General features: G+C 54.3%; 10 protein-coding genes across 10 annotated transcripts; 2 read left to right on the forward strand and 8 right to left on the reverse strand.

The window, feature by feature from the left end:
* Window positions 1-21: 21 nt before the first annotated feature.
* On the reverse strand, window positions 22-390 carry AB675_7323 (uncharacterized protein; the record flags this gene model as incomplete). The annotated part of the gene is made up of 1 exon (XM_018147682.1): window positions 22-390. The coding sequence occupies one exon, from the start codon at window positions 388-390 to the stop codon at window positions 22-24; it is 369 nt and encodes a 122-aa protein (XP_017996318.1).
* A 718-nt stretch (window positions 391-1,108) lies between these two features.
* On the reverse strand, window positions 1,109-2,547 carry AB675_7324 (uncharacterized protein; the record flags this gene model as incomplete). The annotated part of the gene is made up of 2 exons (XM_018147683.1): window positions 1,109-2,011; window positions 2,059-2,547. The coding sequence occupies 2 exons, from the start codon at window positions 2,545-2,547 to the stop codon at window positions 1,109-1,111; spliced, it is 1,392 nt and encodes a 463-aa protein (XP_017996300.1).
* A 1,601-nt stretch (window positions 2,548-4,148) lies between these two features.
* AB675_7325 (uncharacterized protein) lies at window positions 4,149-5,132 on the reverse strand (the record flags this gene model as incomplete). Its single annotated transcript, XM_018147684.1, has 1 exon — window positions 4,149-5,132. One exon carries the CDS (start codon window positions 5,130-5,132, stop codon window positions 4,149-4,151), a length of 984 nt encoding a protein of 327 aa, XP_017996217.1.
* Window positions 5,133-6,665: 1,533 nt separating this feature from the next.
* Window positions 6,666-9,139, forward strand: AB675_7326 (uncharacterized protein; the record flags this gene model as incomplete). The annotated part of the gene is made up of 4 exons (XM_018147685.1): window positions 6,666-6,773; window positions 6,816-7,400; window positions 7,449-8,189; window positions 8,243-9,139. The coding sequence occupies 4 exons, from the start codon at window positions 6,666-6,668 to the stop codon at window positions 9,137-9,139; spliced, it is 2,331 nt and encodes a 776-aa protein (XP_017996202.1).
* A 1,127-nt stretch (window positions 9,140-10,266) lies between these two features.
* Window positions 10,267-11,701, reverse strand: AB675_7327 (uncharacterized protein; the record flags this gene model as incomplete). Its single annotated transcript, XM_018147686.1, has 2 exons — window positions 10,267-10,912; window positions 11,061-11,701. 2 exons carry the CDS (start codon window positions 11,699-11,701, stop codon window positions 10,267-10,269), a joined length of 1,287 nt encoding a protein of 428 aa, XP_017996252.1.
* Window positions 11,702-12,699: 998 nt separating this feature from the next.
* On the forward strand, window positions 12,700-13,854 carry AB675_7328 (uncharacterized protein; the record flags this gene model as incomplete). Its single annotated transcript, XM_018147687.1, has 1 exon — window positions 12,700-13,854. One exon carries the CDS (start codon window positions 12,700-12,702, stop codon window positions 13,852-13,854), a length of 1,155 nt encoding a protein of 384 aa, XP_017996235.1.
* Window positions 13,855-14,496: 642 nt separating this feature from the next.
* On the reverse strand, window positions 14,497-15,012 carry AB675_7329 (uncharacterized protein; the record flags this gene model as incomplete). The annotated part of the gene is made up of 1 exon (XM_018147688.1): window positions 14,497-15,012. The coding sequence occupies one exon, from the start codon at window positions 15,010-15,012 to the stop codon at window positions 14,497-14,499; it is 516 nt and encodes a 171-aa protein (XP_017996283.1).
* Window positions 15,013-15,455: 443 nt separating this feature from the next.
* On the reverse strand, window positions 15,456-16,922 carry AB675_7330 (WSC domain-containing protein 2; the record flags this gene model as incomplete). Its single annotated transcript, XM_018147690.1, has 4 exons — window positions 15,456-15,756; window positions 15,828-15,920; window positions 15,994-16,298; window positions 16,350-16,922. 4 exons carry the CDS (start codon window positions 16,920-16,922, stop codon window positions 15,456-15,458), a joined length of 1,272 nt encoding a protein of 423 aa, XP_017996206.1.
* Window positions 16,923-17,730: 808 nt separating this feature from the next.
* Window positions 17,731-18,918, reverse strand: AB675_7331 (uncharacterized protein; the record flags this gene model as incomplete). Its single annotated transcript, XM_018147691.1, has 2 exons — window positions 17,731-18,647; window positions 18,693-18,918. 2 exons carry the CDS (start codon window positions 18,916-18,918, stop codon window positions 17,731-17,733), a joined length of 1,143 nt encoding a protein of 380 aa, XP_017996220.1.
* Window positions 18,919-20,286: 1,368 nt separating this feature from the next.
* AB675_7332 (Transmembrane protein) lies at window positions 20,287-21,423 on the reverse strand (the record flags this gene model as incomplete). Its single annotated transcript, XM_018147692.1, has 1 exon — window positions 20,287-21,423. One exon carries the CDS (start codon window positions 21,421-21,423, stop codon window positions 20,287-20,289), a length of 1,137 nt encoding a protein of 378 aa, XP_017996304.1.
* Window positions 21,424-23,305: the final 1,882 nt, after the last annotated feature.

Below are 23,305 nucleotides of genomic sequence, written 5' to 3' on the forward strand. Positions count from 1 at the left end.
AGCCTCGCAAAAGCCCCCCAGTCAAACCAACCACCCCTCCACAGTCCTCCCGAGCGCCCCCTCCCATCCCTCCTCCTCCCGCCTACTGACAAACTCAACCACACTCTCCACCTCCTCTTTCTCCAACACCATCCTCCCATCCCCAAAATACACATGCGGAAAGAACCCCTCCTCCCATTCCGCCCCTTCCTCACCATCCCCATTCTCCCACTTCACTACACACTTCTCCGCACCCTGCGCGACAAGAGCCGCCAACTCGACCCTCAGCAAATAAACACTGCTCTGCTCCCCCGGAGGAAGCCTAAAGAACCGCCCTAACGTCCCAGGCACCTGCGCGGCAGTCGAAAGGTGGATGAAGCCGGATTTCTCGTCCAGGTCGGTGGGCACCATTCGGAAGTTAGCGGCTGGGCGGAAGACCGTCTGCTCGAGAGGAACGTTATATGGTGCTTTGTAAGGGTTTGTGTCCAGGTCCAGGCGATACAAGTGACCGTCTGGGCGGGAAGTTGAGGGGCCCGGGCAATTTTGTAGACGTACTTGTGGGTTGGAGGGGTGGTTGGGGGCATGGCCGTGTAGTGTCTGCTAAGGAGGAACTTGGGCTGCCAGCCAGGGATGGGCTGATGCGCGATGATATGTTGAGAAGTGGGCCCTTGATTGTCTTGCGAACGCGCTAATCATGGGCTTTGGTTTTTCGTGTGGCAACAAGTCTACCGTGTCCCCAGCTTCAGGTTCTGTAGAAGAGACAGTGAGGCAAGGAGTGTCCGACTGATATAGTGGGCCGCGAGGGGGTGAGGTGAAACTACGGTGGTGCACAGCAACGCAACTCAGCATCCAGCAGTCCTGGTCCGAGCAGAGGAAATTCTTGCATATGCCTCCTTTGAAAGCGGATGACATGCCTGATCTGCAGCATTATTGTTTTTGGAAATGCGATGCGCACGGCGTGACGGTAGTCGTGTGGTCACTAGCTCAAGTGTGGAGCGGATGCTGTGGTAGAAGGAGATGACAAGTAGGAGGAATGCGTTCAGTCTGTGATTTATATTCGACCTGCTCACTGCTCGAAGGCCGTACACAATGGCTCGCTACACTCTCCGGATTCTCATTCTGACTCTACCTAAGCCCGGTATGGATTGTGCGAGTAATCCGCCGATGGAGCCAGTCGTCCACCCTGTTCGTACTGCGCAACAGCCACGTCTCCCACGAACGCCTCGTTCTGCGCGCTGACCTGCATCCCGCGATATGGACTTGGCTCCCTCAATGGTCTTCGATCGCTGTAAGTGTAGTCCGGTGGTGGGTTTGGCGAGGCCGATCTCCCCACACTGCCGTTACGTTCACGGAAATGCTTCATTCGCATACCACGAGCGCTTCTGCCACCGTATGGAGACGTGTCTCGGTTCAGGTCCTTGACTGATTGGTAACCTCCAGAGCGCTTCCAGCTGCCGTCTCCGATCGGACCCATGCCGGCTCGCATTAGGCTGACAGCATGACCCGCACCCCAGATCAGGTCCATGATGTTGAGCGCGTTGCCGGCGGCACGGAATACGGACATTGTGCTTGCTCCATTCCGCTTCGCTTGGCGATATTCGCCTGCACGGAAGGAGAAGTGGAAGGAGAGAACGACCAGGAGCATCTCTAGACAGACCAAACATTGCTGGATCCCAATATGCTGGTCGCGAACCGTGATCTTGGGGTGGGCTTTGAAGACGTTGTGCGTTCGGAGGATCGAGAAGATTGTTTGCTGCAGGAACATCAACGCGATGATGCCCTTGAACGTCAACAGCTTCGCGGTCGGGCTGTGTGCTTTGAAGTGTGCCTCTTTGTTCATGCGAGCATAGAACTGGATGACGGCCAACACTCCGATGCCGAGTGCGATGTCAGAGATGACAATCACGTAGATGTTGCCAAATTTGAGGCTGAATGTGTACTCGCAGAGACGGTCAGCGCCCTGAAGGATGAGCTCTGCGATATGGATGATAATCGAGGCGACGAAGTAGATGAAGAGTGCGACGTATTTGGCCTGTGTTTGTCAGAATTGCATGCGTAAGGGTCATAGGACGACCATACATGGTACCAGCGGGGACAACCGCCTTGTTCATCCTGCCATTTCCCGCCAAAGCCGAATTTGCCTCCGACCTTGCGTCGATGTTGAAGCGTCTCGAAGTATCTCTCGCGCAAATCGGGCTCGGGCTCGGCAAACTCGACAAACAGCAGGAAGATCCCGGCCAAAGCAACAGGCTCGTATATCGAGGCCAGGGGAATGAGGTACAGAGAAGCGGTATAGTCGAGGATCGAGAAACAGCTGAAGAGGGAGAAGACGACAGGATAGAATGCTATCCGAACAATCTGCCGTTGCTCTCGAGGGCGAACATAGCAGGTCAAATGTCGAACGGCGAGGAGGACGGCGAGAGCGGTGGTGAGGATCGTGAAGGCACTTCCAATGTAGAAGAGGAAACGCTGGAAGCTGATGTCTCCAATGAATGGCTCTTCTGCGTTGGGCTCTTCGATCACAGAGTTGGGAACCGGGCAGGTTCCATTGAATAGACCCAAGCCCATGGCTGAAGCTGTACTAGAAATGCAATTGGTGTAGAATGAGTGAGTGCTGTTGTTCTGTCAAAGTCGATTTCTACCACGGACAGACATCTGGTTATATGTTGTTAACACGCATGCCACTGTTCAAGCATATCATGTCGACACATCCATCCTGTTTGGACCACTTTTTGTAGCAAGTAGCACGAAAGCATGCAGATGTGCCGTGGACCCATAGGGCTGTGGGTGATGTTGGGGGGCGCGGCATGTTAGCGGTATGATAGGTCTGCTTGTGATTTTCCGGCAGTCTAGCTGCCTCAAAAGTGGGCTGAAACGGTGGCTGAATGTTAACCAAAGTGCCTTGTAGCAGACGATGTACGCAGAGTGCTCGCGAATCTGCACATATGCGGCGATGTGCGCCGACAATCGTTGTTCGCAGGGTTGCGCAAATGTGATTTAAGCATTGGACGCCTGATGCTTGGGAGGCTTGGGCGTGCTTAAGCCCTGCCGATCTGGTTGACGCCCTAAGCCGTTTGGAGGAACCAGCGCGACTGCAGGGCACACATCTGTCCCTATCAATCGACCTGCGTAACAGCAAGAGATCGTCATCATGCGTTTCGGTGCTGCCGCAGTACAAATGGTCGTCACATGTGTACGAGGGAAACCTCCAAGTCTCCGGGATTTGGACACTGGGGGCCAAGTATAAGGTAGCCTGCTTCTCTGGTTGTGCAGTCGAACCTTGAGCAAGACTGCTGCCAGAATAGACCGCCACCATGATCATCGGCGCTATCATCTCAGCAAGAAGGTCAAGAAGTCGGTCCGTCAGCGGCAAGCACAGAAGGCTGCAGAACAGCTCTCAAACCCGTATGATATTGTGGGAGATCCATCTGATGAGATCAAAGCAAAGGCACCGCCAAGCTCGCCGACACTATCCCGTAGCAGTTCGAGGTCAAGAAGTGCGACAGCTTCTTCACCCACCAGTACCTTCATGTTGCCTACTTCTGACATAAGTCGAGACAAGGAATGGGAAGCTTATACGCATCGTGCTTCGGTTGGTGGACATGTCCCGGAAGACCCTCCCACGTATGAGGTCGCAATGAGTGCAATCTCAGAAGTCTCGACGTCGCCTTCCAAACATGAAGTGCCTTCGAACCACTTACAGCGCGCGCATGGGCCTCTGATTATCTCCCCCTTATCTTTCGGAAATTCGACGGCTTCAGGAACCGCAGAGAGGTCACGATCATCGCAGCCCACCACTGTAAAACCATATTTCCAAGGAATATCTGAGACGACAAGTTGGGTCGAGCCAGCACCAGTAGCTGCAGAGTTGCCTGCAGAGACTCGTGCCATTGCTGAGCTGCCTACCTTTCCGATCAAGATGGTCGAGCTGCCGGCGAATGATGTGGCGGAGTTGGCCGCCCAGAATGAGAAGGTCGAGACGAAATTGCCGCCAGAGAATCTGTATGTTGGTGAGCTTGAGGGATCTGTTGTATCCGAGGTGTCTGCAGAGCGGACGAGCCAGCTAATCCCTGTGTTGGAGCTTCCGGCGGAAGACGTGGACACGGCCAGCAGTGCTGGCCTTCAAAGCTCGAGCCTGTCAGCCAGACCGCCGGATTAGCTGTGCATGATCATCGTTTGAGACCTTTCCAAGCACGATCCAGATCATCCTGTCGCACCTCGTAGGCCCAATGGTGACAAGTCTGGTGCATAACAGGACTGACTTCTTTCGTGTCTTCTTCCTCGCCATCATCGAATACGTCCCGCACACCCATGGCCATATACTTCTTGAGCAGCATGCGCCGCCACCTGCCAGTCTCGCCAACGCATTTCCGCCATCGACTGATTTGTCGCTCGTCGTCATCACATCTCCGGCCCTGGAAAAAGCGGCAGTACCACTGAAACCATCCTCGAACATCATACTCGTGGGCTATCCAGCCGGCAGCTTCCCACTCCTCAATGGACTGGCCACATGCCACCTTGTACTTATTGATGGAAGGATCGTAGTCGGAGCGAGTGAGGTAGATGGCTGGATCGAGGCCTTGAATCCAATCCTCTGGCAGCTCTTTCCAATCGTCCTCAACCACGAGACCCAGTTTTCTCGAGCGAAGAGGACGGAAGTAGGAGCCGCCGAAGCAGCCCTCTTGCAGGACTTCGGAGGGAGACTTGTTGGGCGTGAACGTTGGCTGGTCTTGAAAGTGGAAGACGTTGTCGGAATCTGATCGAGTCGGCGGAGGTGCTGAGGGCAACCATGATGTCCATCCGGCTACAATGTCGGCGACGTATTCATCAGTTACCACTGCAGGAGGCTCAGGTGTCGCTCTCCGTGACTGCTCTGCTTTTGGACGTCGCTTGAGCGTCTTCGCCTCCACTTCTACTTCGTTGTAACGGGGTCCATTGTCTTCTTTGTACGACGGACGAGTGGTCGACGAGATCCGAGCAGACGTCCTCGTTGGGATCGTATCCACGGCGATCCTTCGCTTCTTCGTGGGGGGCTTCGTGGCTGTCGATCGGGTGGAAGACACAGGGATCGCATTCGATTGCAGGTCAAGCTCAGACAGGAGTTTCCGCTTGTGCTCGAGATTCGACAGTCGCTGGGCTTCGAAATCCGTCATGGCCGCAGGAGCCTCGCGGGGATGTAGTAGGCCTGGTATTGATTGTTGTCACGTCGCGGGGACAGCATCCAAAGACGCGTCGGTGGTGATGGAGTTGAGCATGACATGACGTAGTGATCCTTCCAGGCGGGAGAGTTCCCCGAAACACTGCCAAGCGCAATTACTCCGACGCCTAATCTTCATCTTCTCCAGACCTCCTGGGCGGTACCGAGATGGGCGCTTCCGGGGGCAGATGGGTGGATTTCTTTACGGAAACTGCTTCCCTTAGCTGATCGCTTGATGTGCAGAATGTCTCCCGATCTTAGCGATGAGATGATAGACTACGGAACAGCGATCTCCTATCTGCCTGCGAGAAGCACATCAAGGATACAAGATCAGAAATCCGTATTTGACAGTGCATCGATGACAGCTACAGTGCTGCTACACCGCCATGATTTCAGGTACCTTATCATTGACAATGCAGTGACTCGGGCGGCGGCGTTGATCCTGCCTATTGGGCCGTGCCGGATTGGCTGGGGAAGGATCGACTGTCAGTCTGTCAGATCAGTAAGTGTCACCACTGACGCGCCGATGCAGCGGCAAGGATCTTGACTATTCAGAACACGACAGCCACGGACCCTTTTGTCGCCGACGTTGCTCTGCTTACCATGTTGTACCAAGTCGTACGTGTTCACGATGCCTACAATTGAGTGGTTCGGGCACTGCGAAAGTCACTGCAGGTCTCCGAAACCTTCACGCATGTCGCAGAGATACAGAGTCTAGGCCTCTCCGCGTGGTCAAAGGCAAACGATTGCTTGCAGGAGTACCTCGACAGCTGGTATCGCTTCAATGCATGCTGGTTCGCTTGCGACTTCGACCCACCAGATACGTGGCTACCTGTACAGAGAATGGTGGCGAAAGTCATGATTCAGAATCAGCGGCAGAGACGGCTTCTCGCCGATAACTGATTGACAGAATTCGCGGACACGCAATCGATGCCAACACCGCTAATAACCCATCATCCAAGTGCTGGGCAATGTCGATCAGGAGCTCGAACCAAGGACTTTGCACGAAGGGGACAAGTGAAAGCTGTACTCCTCACTCCGGGTCCTGCATACACGAGCTTCGACTACCGGCCCTCGATTGCTCCCGCTCCAATCATTGGCCTACAGCTGGCCCGTTCCCTTCTTCTTTGGAGATCTTGGTCTGTTTGGTAGGACGCTTCGGGAGAAGCTATCACCTTTCTGGGCGCGCCCCATACAATAGAGGAAATCTACAGGGATCATCACTTTGCTCGCTAGAGAAGCTCCAATTCTAAGCGCTTCGTCATTGGATCTGGATCCCGAGCGCCAGCAAGCCACACCTGCTATCTGCTTAAATCTCCCAACACCTCTGTCAAACAATGCATGCCGTTCTAGCGCCATCAAGCCCTTGCTTTTGCCCTCAGTACTGCAGCAAGAAGCAGAACCTCTGTCGCACACACGATAAGCATCGGCGCACATATAACCCAAGCCACACCGCCCATGAAGAGGCCTTGATCATCGAAGCTGTACCATGGGTCGGCTGCAGGGACGAATCACAAAGGAAGACGTACGCGAAGCTGGCTTGCGACGATGGGACGGCGTACAGCGAGTAACGACGGACTGGATAAACTTATTTCTGGTAGGTGTGGCACACCAAGACGTGTCTTGACTGACAAGTTAGGAACCTGAGCTCTACTTCAACGATGGCGATTGCCTGATATACCTTAGAGAACCCGGCCAGTCGAGTCGAGGGCCTGCTTTCAAGATTCATACTGCCCGACTGAGGGCACAGGGCTTTCATTCGCTGCTGCAGAGATGTACACCTCAAGCGAAGCTACACATAGCCTCACAATGTGTGATGAGCAACTGCGAAGGCTGCAAGAACCACTCACCGACCTGGGAGCTATACCTGCCCACTGCACCTCGATCCGGCCTTGAGGCCACGTTTGATCATCATATCACGACGAGAAACTTCTTCGCGTGGCTGTACAGGCTGCCTCTGGCAGGAAGAGCTTTAGGGAAATCCGTAGTGGATCTCAAAATAAGACTGGACACGTATCGACCGAACGATGAAGCCCGGAATCGGACTGATCTACTGGCATACGCAGACTCCCAGAAATATCTCGACTTCAGAGAATGCATCGACCACGCTCTGGCGGCGTTGCGGCTCGCTGAATTCCTCCAGATCGACGATCTGTGGATTGACGCGTTCACACACTGTGTGGGACTGAGCCATCGCGGAGTGCCAGCCAGCCCCGAGTACCAAGTAGGTCACAGCGAGCGAGTGTGTAAGGTTTATGCTGACACGTCGCAGTATATCAGTAATGACTCGAAGAAGCTGATCAGCTCAGCGCGCGTAACAATGGACAACAGATTACATCGAGTCGCCCAGGCTGTTTCTACATTCTTCGAGGAAGAGCTGTCGCGAGGGTTCCCAGGCCTTTCGCAAATCGCCCGGGACCATCTTGATCGATTCAGATCCTTCCTCCATTCGTTCTACATAGAACAGCATGGATTTTGGCCACCAAACAACTTCGACACTCACGTTGTACAGCAATTGATCTGCAATAGTATGTATGCGGACTTCTACTCTTTGTATCAGCATATGGCAGACACCACCACCTCTCCTGGCTTGTCTGAGCCCAATGTTAACACCGCTGGCGGTGTTTGCGCTTTGCAGAACATTCGAGCATACGATGCACGCCATGGATCGTTACCGCTTCCACATGCCTTACCCAGGATCCCTACCATGCCGGTCATCCCTACGACGGCGTCGACTAAGAGGGAGAGACGGAGCTCGTGGAATCCAGTTGCAAGGCATCGAGAAGAGAAGGAGCGTCGCAACTCGCAGAGACTACAAGCGCTCATCGACTCAACCAATCGCGACTGGACTCTGATGAATACTGTTCTGGTGCGCCGCTTCTCGGAATTCGAGATTGATGCTGCGATAGATGACCTGGAGCCCATATCGCTAACAGATGGCCGCAAGGTCCGCTGGATTGTAGTCTACGCCATACTTCAAAGCTTGATCTCTGTTACGCAAGCACCTAAGCAGGTCCGCAATACCGAAGGACTCAGCTATGGTCTCTGTTGCGATGTGCCTTCGAGACTGCATGGCATGTCGAGACCCGCAAGCGCAGTCGGACAGTTGGCCATGCCAGCATCGAACCAGACAATCAGCACTCGCACACAAATACCGAGCCGTCAAGTCCAGTCGGCATCAACCGAACAACGTCAAGGACATCAACTATGACCTCGATGACCGAGTCCCTCTTGCGCAAGACCTCCCGAGCAAGTACTACAAAGGATCGCCGACAGACTGTTGCGGATGCCACTCCTGGCCGCTCGATGTCCATCAAGTCGACAAGCACACGCACCTCCTCGCTGCGGCGTATAGGCCTCTATCGCAGCACCGACAGTCTTGTGGAAGAGCCAGACTCGCTGCCACAGCAGCGGCCCAACTTTGCGAAACGCACCTCATTCTGCGAGATCTACGTCCCCGGCTACGGCAACGGCTTGAATGAAGTCGAGCTCCAGCGATCAAAGTCAGAGAAAGTGACTTCGTCATCCAAGCATCGCTCGGACAAGATCAAGCGCAATTCCATCCCACCGCCGGTGCCCAAACTTGTCATGCCCGCGGTTGTACCTTCACCCATTAACCCTAGCGTCAACATCAACACTTCTGTGTCACGTGAGTCCTCCAATGCCTCCACCAACTCCACATGGTCCCGAACGGCTCCGTCTGCGTCGACACCCAATGACTCGGACGCGAGCCTCCCAACTCCAAATGGCAGTCCGATCGTCGCGGCGGATGTTGCGATCGCCATGGCGAATCTCGAACTGGACAGGGCCGAGAAGAAGCGGCCTAGGACTGCGGCTATGGTGCATATCGTGCAACAGGAAGACATCAGCGATGCCACCGGACTGGACACAGTGCACTTCAACACCAGCACATGGGATGATATGCTGAACGTGCTGGAGAAGAGAAGGTTCAATGTCGTCTGACGTGGCTTTTACAGTACGAGTCGAGACGGAATGGCAGCAGCGATCAACGGCAACAGCGATCAACGGCAGCAGCGATCAACGGCAGCAGCGATCAACGGCAGCAGCGATCAACGGCAGCAGCGACCAGCAGCGATCAACGGCAGCAGCGACCGGCAGCAAGAGCAACAGACATCAACTCTCCTATCCCTTGAGCTTTACGATTTTATGACGCCCTTTAACGAACCCAGACGCCAGAGCGAGCTGAGCGAAGTGATTTGCATGGATGCGAGAGAACAAGTAATGGGCTGAGCATGGTCAGTGACGCATGCTCACCGATACGGAAGGACGGAATTGCATTGATTTGGCATTTGGATCTGAGCACTCGAGCACCTAGCTTGAGCTCAGAACATGATACCCCTACGCTCCTTTCCCTGGGCGGAACACTCTACCTTAATATTTGAATGTGTATGTACCACCAAAAGTCCTTTCAGCGATCCCACACCATCATTGGCTTTTTCAGTAGAGCCCACTTTCTCCAGTCATTGTATACTTGGAATTGGTCGACTTGATTGTTTCCTGACTGAATGAACCCCCCTTCGACGCGGCCTTTCTCTAAGAGGAAGCCGAGCATAACGCGAAGCTGTTCGCCCCACCAGGCAGCAGCTCGTGCTACAAGGCATGACATTGTAATACAAGACATCCGCGGACTTGATGGAAGAGAAAGAAGATGGAGTCGGCGGCAAGATGACTACCTACTTATACTTGTTTCGACGGTTCGAAGGTCCGGAGCAAGCCGGGTTGAGCACTTCACTGAGTTGATTACGAAGGTCGAAGGCATTCACTGATCCCGACGTGATTACGTGTTAATTATGGCCTGGTAGATTCAAATGGCCCTAGGTATGGGACTCGCGCTGTGCAGAGGTTCAAGAGCAGAGCGGCACCTGATGTGGTCATACGAAGAAAGGAGTATTGGGTACCAGGCATTTATATTCTGCTGTCAAACACCATTTTTCCAGCCTTGAGACTATGCCTTATTGCCAGCGAACTGTGCCAGCAGATCATGCCATGCATGTCGGTGATTAGCGCTCCTGGAAGAGCCAAAGCGGAAAAGGCAATGCATAGATAAAGAAGATACTAGGAGAAACACACTACGACAAGGGCCCGCCCACAACCACCTCATCGACGAGGTTGACGATCACGGTCGTCGTATTCCCATCAGACGCAGGAGCCTCACTCTGCTTCTTCACCGCATTGTACGAAATGTCGAGTGAGGTCAGTTCATCCCTGATCTGCGCCCACATCTCCACATCCTTTGACCTGCTCGTAGTGCCCATACCTCCAATACCAGCAATGAGATTTCGATGGCGACTATCACTGCAAGCAAGCATGCCCACAAACGGCACTGCACGCTCCAGGAAGACCTCGAGCGCGAACAGACTTTCGAGCACATCCCGCAACGGCTCTGTGGCATGGACCTCGTTGAGTCGTGTCAGTGCCACCTCACACGCCTTCAGATCCTCGCCACGTCGTCGTTCGATCGCAGCCTCCTCTTGGCGGCGCTGATACCAGGGCAGATGTGATCCCACAGAGGGGGGCATGAGTCTATACCTGATATCGTCCAGCTTTCTGGAAAAGCGCACCGAGTCCCATACTGGGGTAAGTTGCCTCATAAGGACGTAGAGCAGCTTTTGGGGAATTGTATCCTCGAAGGCGTGGATTTGAGCGGCGAGCGTGCCGACTTCTTTGATAGCGGCGCGGACGAGGGAGGAGGGTGACGGTAAGGACGTGTTGGTGCTGGGGCCAGGAAAGCAAGGCCGTCGTTTTCGGACTGGCTGAAAAGAGTGGGCTGAAGTATTTGCTGCGTTTGAGCTGATAAGTAGTGAGGTCCTTTGTTATATCATCGACGGCAGCTGTTCCTGCTCGATGTCGCTCAGCCGCGAACAGAGCTGCGCCGGACCAAGTCGAGAGCATGGACGTCAGCCGGCCAAACGCGGTTGTAGAATAAGGGGATGCTGTGGCCTTGAACTCTGACTGAAGTTTGCTGTAAACCTCTGGGAGCGGCACCACCGTCTGGCAAATTGCGATGGCTGGGTCTGAGTCGAGGGCAAGTTCAAACTTCTCGTAGGCTGTGCGCATCCCGATGGTAGTCTGTTTGAACTGGTGGACAGCAGGGATGGCCTTGGTAAAATTGGCGCGCACGCCAACACGGTCGATTGAAGCGCACTCCGCAGCGGTTGAGGCCAGGAGCAGAAGATACAGGACCGCAACGAACAGGACGCCAATGGCAAGAATGCTCAGCGGGCCAAGATCCTTCGGGTCCCACCAGGAGGTGTTCGCGTCAAGATCAAATATCAGGAGTCGTCTCCGCCCACTGAGCGGGACCTTGCAGCGCTCGTAGATGTGCCGTATCTCTCTTGCTCGGCCTGCGGCGGCTTGCTCTTCTTTCAGAGTGGCGCCGATCGCAGGGTCGAGTGGCAGGGCGTCCCTCTTGTCGTCCAGACTGCGGGGTCTGGGCGTCACGCATCTCTCTGGCTCGGCTGGGTTGAGGACGGCGCTCTTTCGTCGGCGCAGCTTGGGGGGCATTGCGAGGGAATGGGTGTGATCATAGGCATGGGGTTGCGGAACTGAGAAGACTCTACGACGCCGGGCCGACTTACCACAACAAAAACTCACCTACTGTTTACCATACAACCGAGCACGAGCCTTTCCGGCGCTGTGGGATGACATGGCATTCCGAGGTCAACGCTTTGACATGGAGCACTCAGAAAGGCATTTGAGCGCGCCCGGCAGAGAAGGAAGGCGTGTGAGATTTTGTCATTGTTCACTTTGTTGCATCTGAGGGACGCGAGATAGAGACAGAAAATGTTGTAGGTGCGAGGAGCGAGGATGAGAACAGGAGAAGCGTAGTAGTCGAGTCAAGTGAAGCGCAAAGGCTATATGAGCTACCGTGTTCTGAATACTGGTGGCTCTTGTCGTAAACCGTAGCTCTTCAACGGATCACTCAAGGTCACCTTCCATCCTCGCCATGTTGAACTCTCTTCTCGCTGGCTGCCACACTCACTTGCGTACACGATCCCCATCCTCTCCCAATGTTCAAGAGCCACATCGACATTCTGCTGGTCATGCCATGCCCTGCAGATACCGTAAGCATCGATACGTGCGTGCACTCTAAGCGCCCGAACGCCTAGAACCGAACTCGATGCTTGCCCCGCCTCGATTCCAAGCCTGCTCCCCAATCACGTCAGGTTCGCATCTGCAGCTTCCCGCGTCCACGTCTGAAACGCTTCGAATAGAAGCTGCAGTCTGCATTATCTATGACTGCCATTTGGCGATATTGACTTGGTTCGCACCTGCAGGGTACTTATCCAGAACTTCTGACCTTCTAGCCTCGTCTGAGGCAATCGAGGTGATGTGATAAGGAAGCCTTCCTTCCGCATGTTCCCCACATGTCTTCTCTGGGTACCCTTGACTTCCTCCGAATCTTGTCTTGAGGATCTACGGATCTACGAACCTACACTATAGGATCCCACTCTGGCTGTACCCGTGATTCATTGTGTAATTGACTACGCCGATTGACCGTGATGGAGGTCGCCAACGCTGTTGCTTCCATCATCTCAGCGCTAGGTAATGGAAAGGACCTCTTCCGTCGAATGCTGGGCAAGAAGCCCAAGCGCAGAGGTCCAGGCAGGAAGCCAACACTGTCCGAAGAGGAAGCTTGGCTACGGGAATCGCTGACTCGAAGTCCCGAATCAATACGGACCTCCTTGAGCCAGAATATCTCCCGTCATGGCAGGAGGTTCGAAGTTGGTGACGAAACGGCGAGCTCGAGCTTAGGCCACATTCTGCTGGTATTGAACTCCGGATTGATGGCTTTGATTGACAAAGTGCTCCACGGCAAGGACGGCAAGTTCGACTCGGCCGAATCAAATCGTGTGCTACGGCACCTCAGTGAGAACGCCACTAGGGAGACCTTGAGCGCCATGAGCGAGTTGAGTCTGAGGCTTGCTGGAGATGTGCCGGCACCGAGAGTATCTAGCCAGGAAGGCCCTCGTCGGAAGAAGCACAAGCAAAGGGCCGAGACAAGGGACATGAAACAGCCAGCGATCGACAGCAAGAAGCCGGTCACCGCTGTACGAGGTGCCTGGGTTCGTCCAGTGAAAAGCTCTGGCTCACAGTCAGTCGCGAGTATTGCTTCGATCGCTACTACTACAAAAGCGACGAAGAAGAAGGCTGGACAAGAGCCTTCATCACGCCACCGGCATCACAGGTCTCAGCCGAATTTCCATGAGAATCCAGATGCTAGCGCACACGGCAAAGTCCACCCCAGACCAGCAAAACCCTCCCCTGCACGCCCTCCAGAGCCAAGCATGCTCTTAGTCTCTTCCGAAATTTTCCTGCCCAAGACGGCGGAGCACGATTACCACGACCGGAACCACGCCCCACAACGAAGGAAACACCACCACGCATCCCGGCCACCGAGACCCGTATCATCAGCAACGTTCATGACCGCAAGTACCAAGATCGGCGAGATCCCGCCTTCGCGCCTCCTCCCAACGAATACCGCCACTCCTCAGGCTGCTGTCGTGGATGAGCCTCGGCTGTTGCAGTATCTTACTGATCAAGACCGTATTGTGCTCGATCTGAATAGTGCTCCTAAGAAATTGAAACGAGGATTCAAGTTCTGGAAGCGCCCGCAGGAGGAGCAAGAACTATATAATACTGCTGCAGTGCATTAAGAGCCGATGTCGATGATACAGTCGGTCAGCTGCGTCATTGTCTTGGCGGACTGCGCGTCCGTAAAAGGAGGTAGTCGCGAATAGTCGATACCTAGTTCTCAAATTTATCTCTCGCACGCTGTGTACCGAAGCGAGAGTGATCTATTCCGTGTGCTTATCACGACTTCATAGCGGGATATCACACATGGTGTACAGCAACATGGCTGCAACACTAATCGAATACGAACGACAGGATGAGTTTGTTGTCACGGCAGCTTAGTGTGGCGCAATTTAGGACGACGCCAGCAGGGTCGACCTTACATAGAGATGATCGTGGACAGTATGACTATTTCAGATTGCGCAAAGGCCATACCTACTACTAGCAGCAGCATTGGTAGAGGAGATAGCTCTGATAGTCATTGTGTCAGAGGTCACGAAGAACTATTGTTTTGTTACACATAATGATCTGATGATTATGTATACATAGATAGGCTCTTTGGGTTAGGTTTGTGGGCACCAAACCTGAGCCGTGAGAATGAGATGAGAGTCATCACTTCCACGCCACACAACTCTGCGTTGCGGGATTCCCTGACATACATGTTGACTCCATTTTAAGCGCGGCCAGGGCTTCGTCACAGTCTACGTCGCCGCAATCCTCTGCTATCATCCTAAAATCAGGTCAAGCCCGACTGCCAGGATGACGACGGCCGTGATTGCATGCCCAATGCTCTTCCCTGCTGCCAGTTCTCTCGCCTCCTTCACCACCTTCTCATCGCCCTCGTCACCTTTGGCACTAGCCTCCAATTCTCGCGCGTAACTCCTCAAGATCATGGCATCCCCGAGGCCCACAACTGTGCCGCACACCAAGCCTAGACCCAGACACCTCCTCACCACCGCCTTCGCTACTGAACTGTTCGTCGTTGCCCAGTAGCCCAGCAGGGCGAAGTTGCCGAGTCCGGCGCCGAGATTGCGGATGCCATGGATGCGAGAGTAGGCTGTTTCGAATGGGGACAATTTAGGTTGTGCGGATTTGGTGGGGAGCAAGCCGAACCCGCGGGCGCCGCCGTGCGGATCAACGATTGTGTAGGCGCCTCCGAGCACGCCTGCCGCGGCAAGTAGGGTGGCAAAGGTCGGATAGGTGACTGCGGGGGTAAATATGTTGCTGATTGTGGTGGCCATGGTGATGCAACGCGGTCGAACTAGTCGTCGCACTTCGTTAGTGGTGCTTAGGCTTGTGAAGATTTATCGTTGTATCGATGTAAGCCTCGTCTCTTCTATGCTGAAAAGTATACCACGTCGAGGGGTCAGTCGTGCTCTTATATACGAACTGCGAGCACAGCTGGAGCACTGCAGAGGTCTCTGCCAGAATGCACACATTTCTCCAAACTTTCATGTCACGTTACGACCTGTACATTCGATATAATCTTTCGATACCGGCTGTGCTGAACTTCAAGGCAGGTTCGTATGCCGGCAATGACATATATGCACTGTCCTGCAATACCCCCGCGAGCTTTGCCCTTGCATGAGCCGTCCGGGTCTTGCAATCCCTACCAGCCAACACCACTCAAAGGTCGTTTTCGAACAATGTATCACCAACAAACATTCCCCAAACACCCGTTCTCCTATGAAGTCTTCACCAAATTAAACCCATCAAACACCAAATCCGCATTCCCCTTCTCCGCGTCCGCACTTGTAAACGTGATAACAAAACACAGCGCAACCCCCTGAGTCTGGCTTTGACCGTATGTGAACGGAATGGTGTGCTTGGTGTACCTCGCACCGCCCTGGCCGTCGATTCCACATCCATCATAACCCTCGCATGCGGTGACCGCACCAAGATACTGCGAGCCGGCGGTCACGGCGATGGTCGGGGAGTCGTTGTCGATTGTGGCGGGGAGGCGGCCTTGGTAGCCTGTGAAGAGGCTGTGGGGGGGTGGGAGGTTAGTGTGGAAACTTGGGGTGTGGAGGGAATGGGACCGGCAAGGGTTACTTACTAGCTGGCGCCTTGGACGAGGGGTGTGCTGATGGTCTGGCAGATGCTGAGCTGACGGTTGCTGGTTGTGGGATCGGATGTGGGGACGACGTGTCTGATGTGGGAGTTCGTTAGCAAGCAGGCGACAACATCACCAGATATGAAGCCAAAGTCCAGGCAGAACTCACGCAGCATTGCAGCCTTCCAGCTCATGCTCAGTGTCGATTCCAGCAGCAAATGTTCCCTCCATGATATTTGGAGTCCAGCCCGTGAAGCCATCCTCAAATCCACCATTGATGAGCAGACCATAGCCATCGGCACGGAGCGGCTGGCATGCTGGGTCAGGGGGTGCTGACGGCGAGCCATACATGTTCAACGCATCCGGACCGCCGCAGAACTCGCTGTGGTCGCCGACGCACGGCATGAAGCATTGGGATGGGTCGTTGGTGGGCCTGATCATTGGGTTGTTGCCGCACCAGCATTCCTGGGCGTACTGCTTCTGGGTCAGCCAATGGCAGAACGGGGCGGGTACTCGAGTACGCACCTCAACACCGGCAAAATCAAAACTAGCAGCACTACATGCCGCAACACATTTCGCCACGGTCATGCCACCGTCCACCTGCATGAACGTGTTGAGCGTCCGATCCTGTTGAGAATCGCTCACGCACCCCAGGCTATTCCAGCCATCCACGCCAGGATTCGTCGTCGTCTTTGCCGCGGTTGGGTCAGAGTAGATGCTCAGCCGAGACCCCGCGCCACAGGCTTCAGTTGTGCTTCCGGCGCAGGGCATTATGCAGTCATCCGCAGAAGGCGCAATGTTAGGCAGGACCGAGCCGCAATAGCACTCGGCGCCATACTCCGTGCCGGCGATCGGGTAGCCTTTGGCGGAGCAGAAAGATATGCATTTCGCGGCGGACATGGAACTGGAGTCGTAAAAGGAGGCATCTGCGAGCGAGCGCGGGTTCACGGTGTCGATGTAGCAGCCGGTGAAAGACCAGCCGCTGGGGAGAGTCGCTGGGTCAGCTGGTCCGAAGCCGTGTGAGGTCGGTGAAGTTTGTGGTGGAACGAAGAGGGCTAAGGCGGTCGCAGGCCCGAGCAATAAAAGAGCGGAACGCATGACTGTTGATGCTGGTGGTGAAAATGAATGGACGTGCAGCGTATGTGCACTGGTGAACGAGCGTCGAGATGAGGGCAAACAGCGAGTAGAATGCGTCGTTGACCACGTCAAGGAAGAGCTGTATTACCTATATCTCGGCACTTCTCCTAGTCGTTGAAGCATAGTTGTAAGCCATACCATGTTATCCAGCCTTCGAAGGTCTGGGTAGGCCCCCTTCTGAGGCAAAAATGAGGTGGCCGTGCGGTCCATAGTATGATTGCTGCTTAAAGTGGCCAAGCTCGATCAATCCTTTACCGCATCCGGCAACAGTGTGAACCTGTTCGTGAAGAAGAAAGTTCGGTAGACACGAGAAAGGTGAGTGAAGAGGAGATGGCGCGAAATCGAATATCGACTTCAAAGTTCGAGGTGTTGGGGATGGGCCAATGATAGGGTTGCCGGACAGCCAGGAACCCGGTCTGGGCGCTGATGGTGGAGATTGGCGAGATCTAAATTGTTCCGAGCTTCATCTCCACGTCGTAGGTGGTTTGTATGGGGGAGCGTCATCGCATAGATTGCGAGGAGCACCGCGGCAGGAGGGTGGTCATGGGTCTGCGACTCTCGGGTGATGCTGGTGAGGTTGTATCTGGGTCAGCGGCATACCGAGGAAGAACCGACGCGCTCGATGAAGGAGGCTCGATCGCTTTGCGGAGTCTAGCCGGACGCGTTGTCACCGCGAGCAGCAAGCGACAGGTGTAGCACACTGTCGCCATCAAATGTTATCCGGACGGGAAGACTTATATCTCTGCCCTAAATGCATCCAAAAATCATGTTATACAAATTCCCGACTCTCGATTCTGGCTTTGTGCATCGAAGTCTTCTCTTCCCCACTACTAGCAACGCCAATCCTGTCTCTATCGACCATCTGTTGGACGACGTGCGATAGTGGCACCTTTCCGACAAAGTCTTGCGTTCTGACATGCATCATCTCCGTGTCCTGAGGTCTCACACTGACCCGCCTGCTCTGCCTCCTGCTGGCTGCCTCGCTCCTTGCTCTACTTGCAGTTCTGCCGGTTCCGCCCCTCCTGCCTCCTGCTGTCGAAAAGAACCTGCCTGGCAGTAGCTTTTTGAACAGCGGCTTCAAGCATGGTATGCACGCACAGATGATGCCCGTGCCAAGTTCAACGGCCGACCAATTCAGAGTCGGGACGGCGCCGATAGAGAAGTCGACATTCTGAACTCCCTGCAAAGTTGTGATGCGCATAATGCTTGCGACTGCAGCAACAAGACCGAATGCAAAGAGTCCAGAAACGATCATCTTCTCCCTAACAGGCAACTTCAGCTGCCAGAAGAGTGGGAGCGGCAGCACACAGAGCATCAAGTCGGTAAGTATGCTGAAGGCGGTAGTGAAGTAGTACACTTTCATGATGGGTAGACAGTGCGCTCCTGGGGCCGTAGCGGCCTCGAAGTCCCATGCCGCGTAGATTGGGGTGCACTGGAAAATGGTGGCGAAGATACCCACGACCCAAACGGCGGTGATGAAGCCAGCGAGTGTGTATAGAGTCCAGCGGACAGCGCGGGTTGGGAAGATGCGATGGAATGAAGCCACGATGCTGAGCTTGACGAGAGCGAGCGACGTTGTGTAGAGTATCTGACACACCCATAGTGTCTGGATGATCTTCTTGACGTTGGGAATGAGGTTGCTGAGGTCGAGGTCGTATACGTGCCGGCCAAGGCCATAATGTGCGGCTGCCAAAGGTTAGACACGTCAAAGACGAGGACGAAGTTACCAACCGGCTATGTTTAATGCTGAAAAGGTTGCTCCAAATACTCCAGCAGCCACCATCAACCAGTCCTCCAGAGCCACATGCTTGACAATGAATGTTCGAACGACTACCCTCAGTGCGATGATCGAGGTTGTAACGGCGAGGAAGGCGGCATTCAGGCTGATGATTGCGGGCACTTCGCTGTTGTGTGGGACATTCGGGTTCTGAGCGTATAATGCCACGAGAGTCTCCATCGTGTTGTGCCTTGCGGCTGTATCTCTATATTAATGTACAAATGAAGGGAATAACGCTCAAATGGCCCGCATTGGAACGTGTGTGCTGAGGAGAAGATCTTCAGACCTACCTGTCCCAGCAGGAGAAGACGCCAGCAGGAGAAGACGCAGTCTGCAGAGATGCAACGGGCAGACGCGGTGGGTTTTGTCAAGGAAGCCCCCACCCGTTGAGAGCAGCAGAAAGCATGCATGTCGTGTTCATGCAACTGCACGTTCAGACCTTCCTACCTACCTTCCCGCTGCAACGCACGGATTTGAGTTGCCTGTTCCTGAGCGTGCCCAGCTTTATCTCCCGGCAGGGGTGTCGACGAACAGCGAGCAGTCCTTTGGCCTTTTTGCGGGGATTGTGTGTAGCTTTGCCGATTACATTCATGGCTTGGGTGTCACTCGTGGTAGAGTTCGTGCATGGAAACAGTCCGGCGGTCTTCACGTCCAAGGGTTTGAGGGTTTGGTGTGATCAAAAGCCGTGCCGTGTCGCGGAGTTTCAAGGTAAGCGTGTGCTGAAGAGGAGGCGAAGAAGAAGGAGTCAACCAATTCGCGTTCACGAATGCGATTTTGACGTGCCAGGGTCCCAGCTTAGCGCGTCTTTTAGGCGACAGGAACGGAGGCTTGCTGCCAGAAGGACACGAGGGAAAAAGCCACAGCAAATTGCACGCTTGAGAAAGGTGATTGGCTGATGATGGCATCCTGGTTAACCAACGAAAAGTCGTGGGGACCAAAATGCCGCTCGGGTTTTCTTCTGGCGTTCTTCTTCCTGTGCTTCCGTCCGGAAGTGAAAGGTCTTTGCGTCTGGAGTCCGTTTGGACAAGGAGAGCTGTGCGGCGAGTCGCCGACGAATCGTTCTCGATAAATACGGATGTTCATTGCAGCATCGAAAAGAATTCTGCGTTCTGGCCACCGGGCTGCAGGATCCCATCTATCGAAGTCCTTAACGGGACTCGAGCTGTCTCATCTCCTGGAAGCTAAGACAGTCGCGTAAGCAGCCACATGGGTTGTAAAGCCTGTCCCGCTGCTTAGAGGTTTCCACAACGCGTCACAGCAACGATGCGGCTTCGTTCCCGGCGCGCCGGCGATATCGCAACAGAAGCAATACGGGAATTATTGTACTGCCGCCGAAGAGAGCTCGTCAGACTCTAGCAGGCTCGTGCCTAACATTAGGCGAGCCAGAAGCGAGCGAACTAGCGAAGATGTCAGACTGGTGAGAATATCGACCACTTGATATTGTGTTATATTGCCTGAACTTCTCGGCCTGACATCCCTCTACCTTAAGCTCGAATATCTAGGCGGGGTTCCTGGCCCGTATTGGCCGTCCCTTTCGCACAGACGGCTTCACTGGTACTGCTGATACTGATACTGGGGCGGTTCATCAAAACGCTGTTGAGGCGACATCATCTTGGCACCACCAGTCCGAGACGATGAGCCAGCCTTCGCCTTCACTGCTCGAACTATGCCTTTCAGCACATCCATCAAATTGACAACGTCCCAGGCTGCAGCGAAGACTCCGAGCTTCACTTGTGAGACATCACCCTTCCCAACCTCAGCCCCGAGCTGCCGACTCCTGAACTGGCCAGGCCAGTAGTAGTAGATCATCAACAGTCCGATAAGCATGACCTCCACAGCGGTCAGGAATGGGCCCAAGCCAACATTCAGATCATGGTAGCTGAATTTCGACGATCCGTTGAGCACGTTGGCATTGCTGAGAATGTTCAGAACGATTCGCTGGATCATTTGAATGGCGACAATCAGCTTGAAGCAGACCAGCTTCCCAACGATGGTCTTGTCGCGGGTCTTCAACTCCTTGATATGACGCTTCAGGAACTTGAGCAGAGCGACCAAGGCCAATGCTGTGGAGATGCCACTTATGATGCTGATCACCAGGTGTCCGCGATGGTTCGCGGTGCTGCCGATGCAGAAGGCGGCGCTGATGATGATCTCGGCTACGGTGAGGATGAAGCGTACCGGAAGAAGTTGAAAAACCATGAACTCGCATTTCACATATGTTGCTGTGCCTCCGTTTTCGGGACGTGCGAAGAAGATCAGTTGTTCTGCCCCGGTGGAGGCTGTGGGCGTCAGGAGGTTGACCATGAGAGTCAGCACAGCGATCAGGGCGAATGCTTCGTACAGCTCTGCCCATGGTAGGATGTATGGCGTGGCGTGATAGACTGCGACGCCAATTGCACAGCAAATGGCGAATGCAGGGGCGGTGAGAATCAGCCTGACGAGATATCTTTGAAGTCGAGGCTGGCGGTAGATGAAGAGGTGGCCAATGGCGAGTGTGCCCGTTGTGAGGATCGTGATGACTGCGGCAGCGGCAGAGATGTAGGTCATCAATTTGTGGAAGGTGAGCGAGCCGGTGAGAGGAGATGCGGCATCGTCCGCCGACCAGGACCGGCACGCGTCATCGCTGCTGTCTGGCGAGAAAATTCCACGGATTGCGAGACTTGATGCTATGCTTTCAGTGTTCATGGTTGCTGTGATGGAGATGGTGGTACGGAGAATTTTGTAGAGAGCTGCTAGTTGAGAAGTTGCTGTGTTGATGTTTCTGGCAGTCGCAGAGGGCTACGAGTGGCCTTCATATATACAGCACCGTCGCTGATCATTTCGCGCATGTTTCTGAATGTGATATTGACCGTGTCGTTGTGTCAACCATAGCCTCCGCTCCGCCCCCAAAGGCAGAGCATTCGCAGTGCGTTCCCAAAACGGCCAACAAGGCGAGTCGCACGGCTGACCCGAATCGGCCTCGCAAGCAGATCTGCGGTCTGATTGGCTGTGGCGAAGGTTTCCGTGGGCAATGCCTTCCTATCATGGAAGAGTAGCATGATTCACCCGAGGGCTTTTGGTATAGCATACCACCGGCCCACGAACTCGGGTTTCATATGCATTTGATCATCCAGCTGCAATCATCATCTCGGAGTAGGCACACAGTGCAGACGGCGTCGAGGGAGCTGATGTTGAGATTCGCACTTGGAGACCCTGTAGCAGGAAGTTTCCGTGCACTTGTAATGGACGTTGGATAACAAATATATTCACGAAGCTTGGTGTGCGAGATAGCTCAATTGCAAGCACAACGCGCGGCGCCAGCGCTGATCAGCGCTTGAACGGACAGCATGGATGCTGCAGAACTCCCGACGAACATGTAGGATGCCGGTCAGGATGGATGTGAAGGGACCGAGCTGGTCGTTGAAACAGGTGCTGCCTCTGGTACGTCAACCGGCGTCATCTGTGTCAGTCGGCGCGCATCGACAGTACAAACTGTACGACTCATCGACCGGCGTTGTGCCTCGAAGGTCTTCGCAGGCTAGCAATCTTTGGTGCCGACGACGAGTCTCACAATTCATGCACTGCTGCTGGTCCACATGCGTGGCATTTACTCAAGGTTTCAAATGGAATAATAATTGTCCTTGCCATGTGATGCGCGGCTCCACCGGCACAGCTACTTCTATGATATTTCCATCCCTAGACGAGGCGTCTCCAATGAGAGATATCGACCAAACAACCGGCCGACTTACCATCCGCGACCATAACGAGCGACGTCCAATCAGAAAGCCCCAGTAACTGGCCATCTCGCTGCCACGCGCATCGTGCCCGGATCGCAGCGCGAAGTAGCATTTGGCATCTTGAGCAACATAGCTTCATAAAGCTTGCTTGACGAGGATCCGATGTACTCTCCATCGCACCAATAGACAGAGACCATGAACAAGTCTCGAGGCGCATGTCCGGCGTCAGACATCGTTCTGTGAAGTGACTTACCTGCCTCGAATTGATAGTGACCGCAGCTCGATGAGCCATCCCGGTGCTCATGTCCACAGGAAGTATTCGTCGTGTGCGTCGTATGCAGCTGTCGATAAGTGATGCGATATAACTGTCCTCGAGACACGCTCGGACTTGATCGGCAAGAGACTCACCTCAGGCGCTTCGATGGCCAGCAAAGGCATGCAATGCTTAGCGCGCCGTTACCGAGTCGTTCAAGGTATAGCAGGACTTTGATGAAGTGACGTTTTTCAGGAGACTGATGACGCAAATTCTTGCTGCCTAAGAAGTGCCCGCTTCAGGAATTTCCATGAAAGGGAAGGCTGTTGGCAGGCCAGATTCACAAGCCGAAAAGAATCAAAGCTGGAGAAAGACTGGCTGTCAAGTGAAGGCGCCCTGTTATAGTCATTGGCCGGAAGGGAAGAAAGACATACCTTTTCCAGTGTCTTGCATGAATGGCGCCCATCAAGCCGCTGCAAGCATACGCAACGCCGAAGATCGTCGAAACAAAGGTCTGTGCCCATGTGCAGGTTGACAGGTATAGCTGAGACATCGTACGACGCGCCGAAGAATCTGGATATGGCTGAGGACATGCTGG

The sequence above is a fragment of the Cyphellophora attinorum genome, assembly GCF_001299255.1.
Source record: "Cyphellophora attinorum strain CBS 131958 chromosome Unknown Contig32, whole genome shotgun sequence".
Lineage (NCBI taxonomy): Eukaryota > Fungi > Ascomycota > Eurotiomycetes > Chaetothyriales > Cyphellophoraceae > Cyphellophora > Cyphellophora attinorum.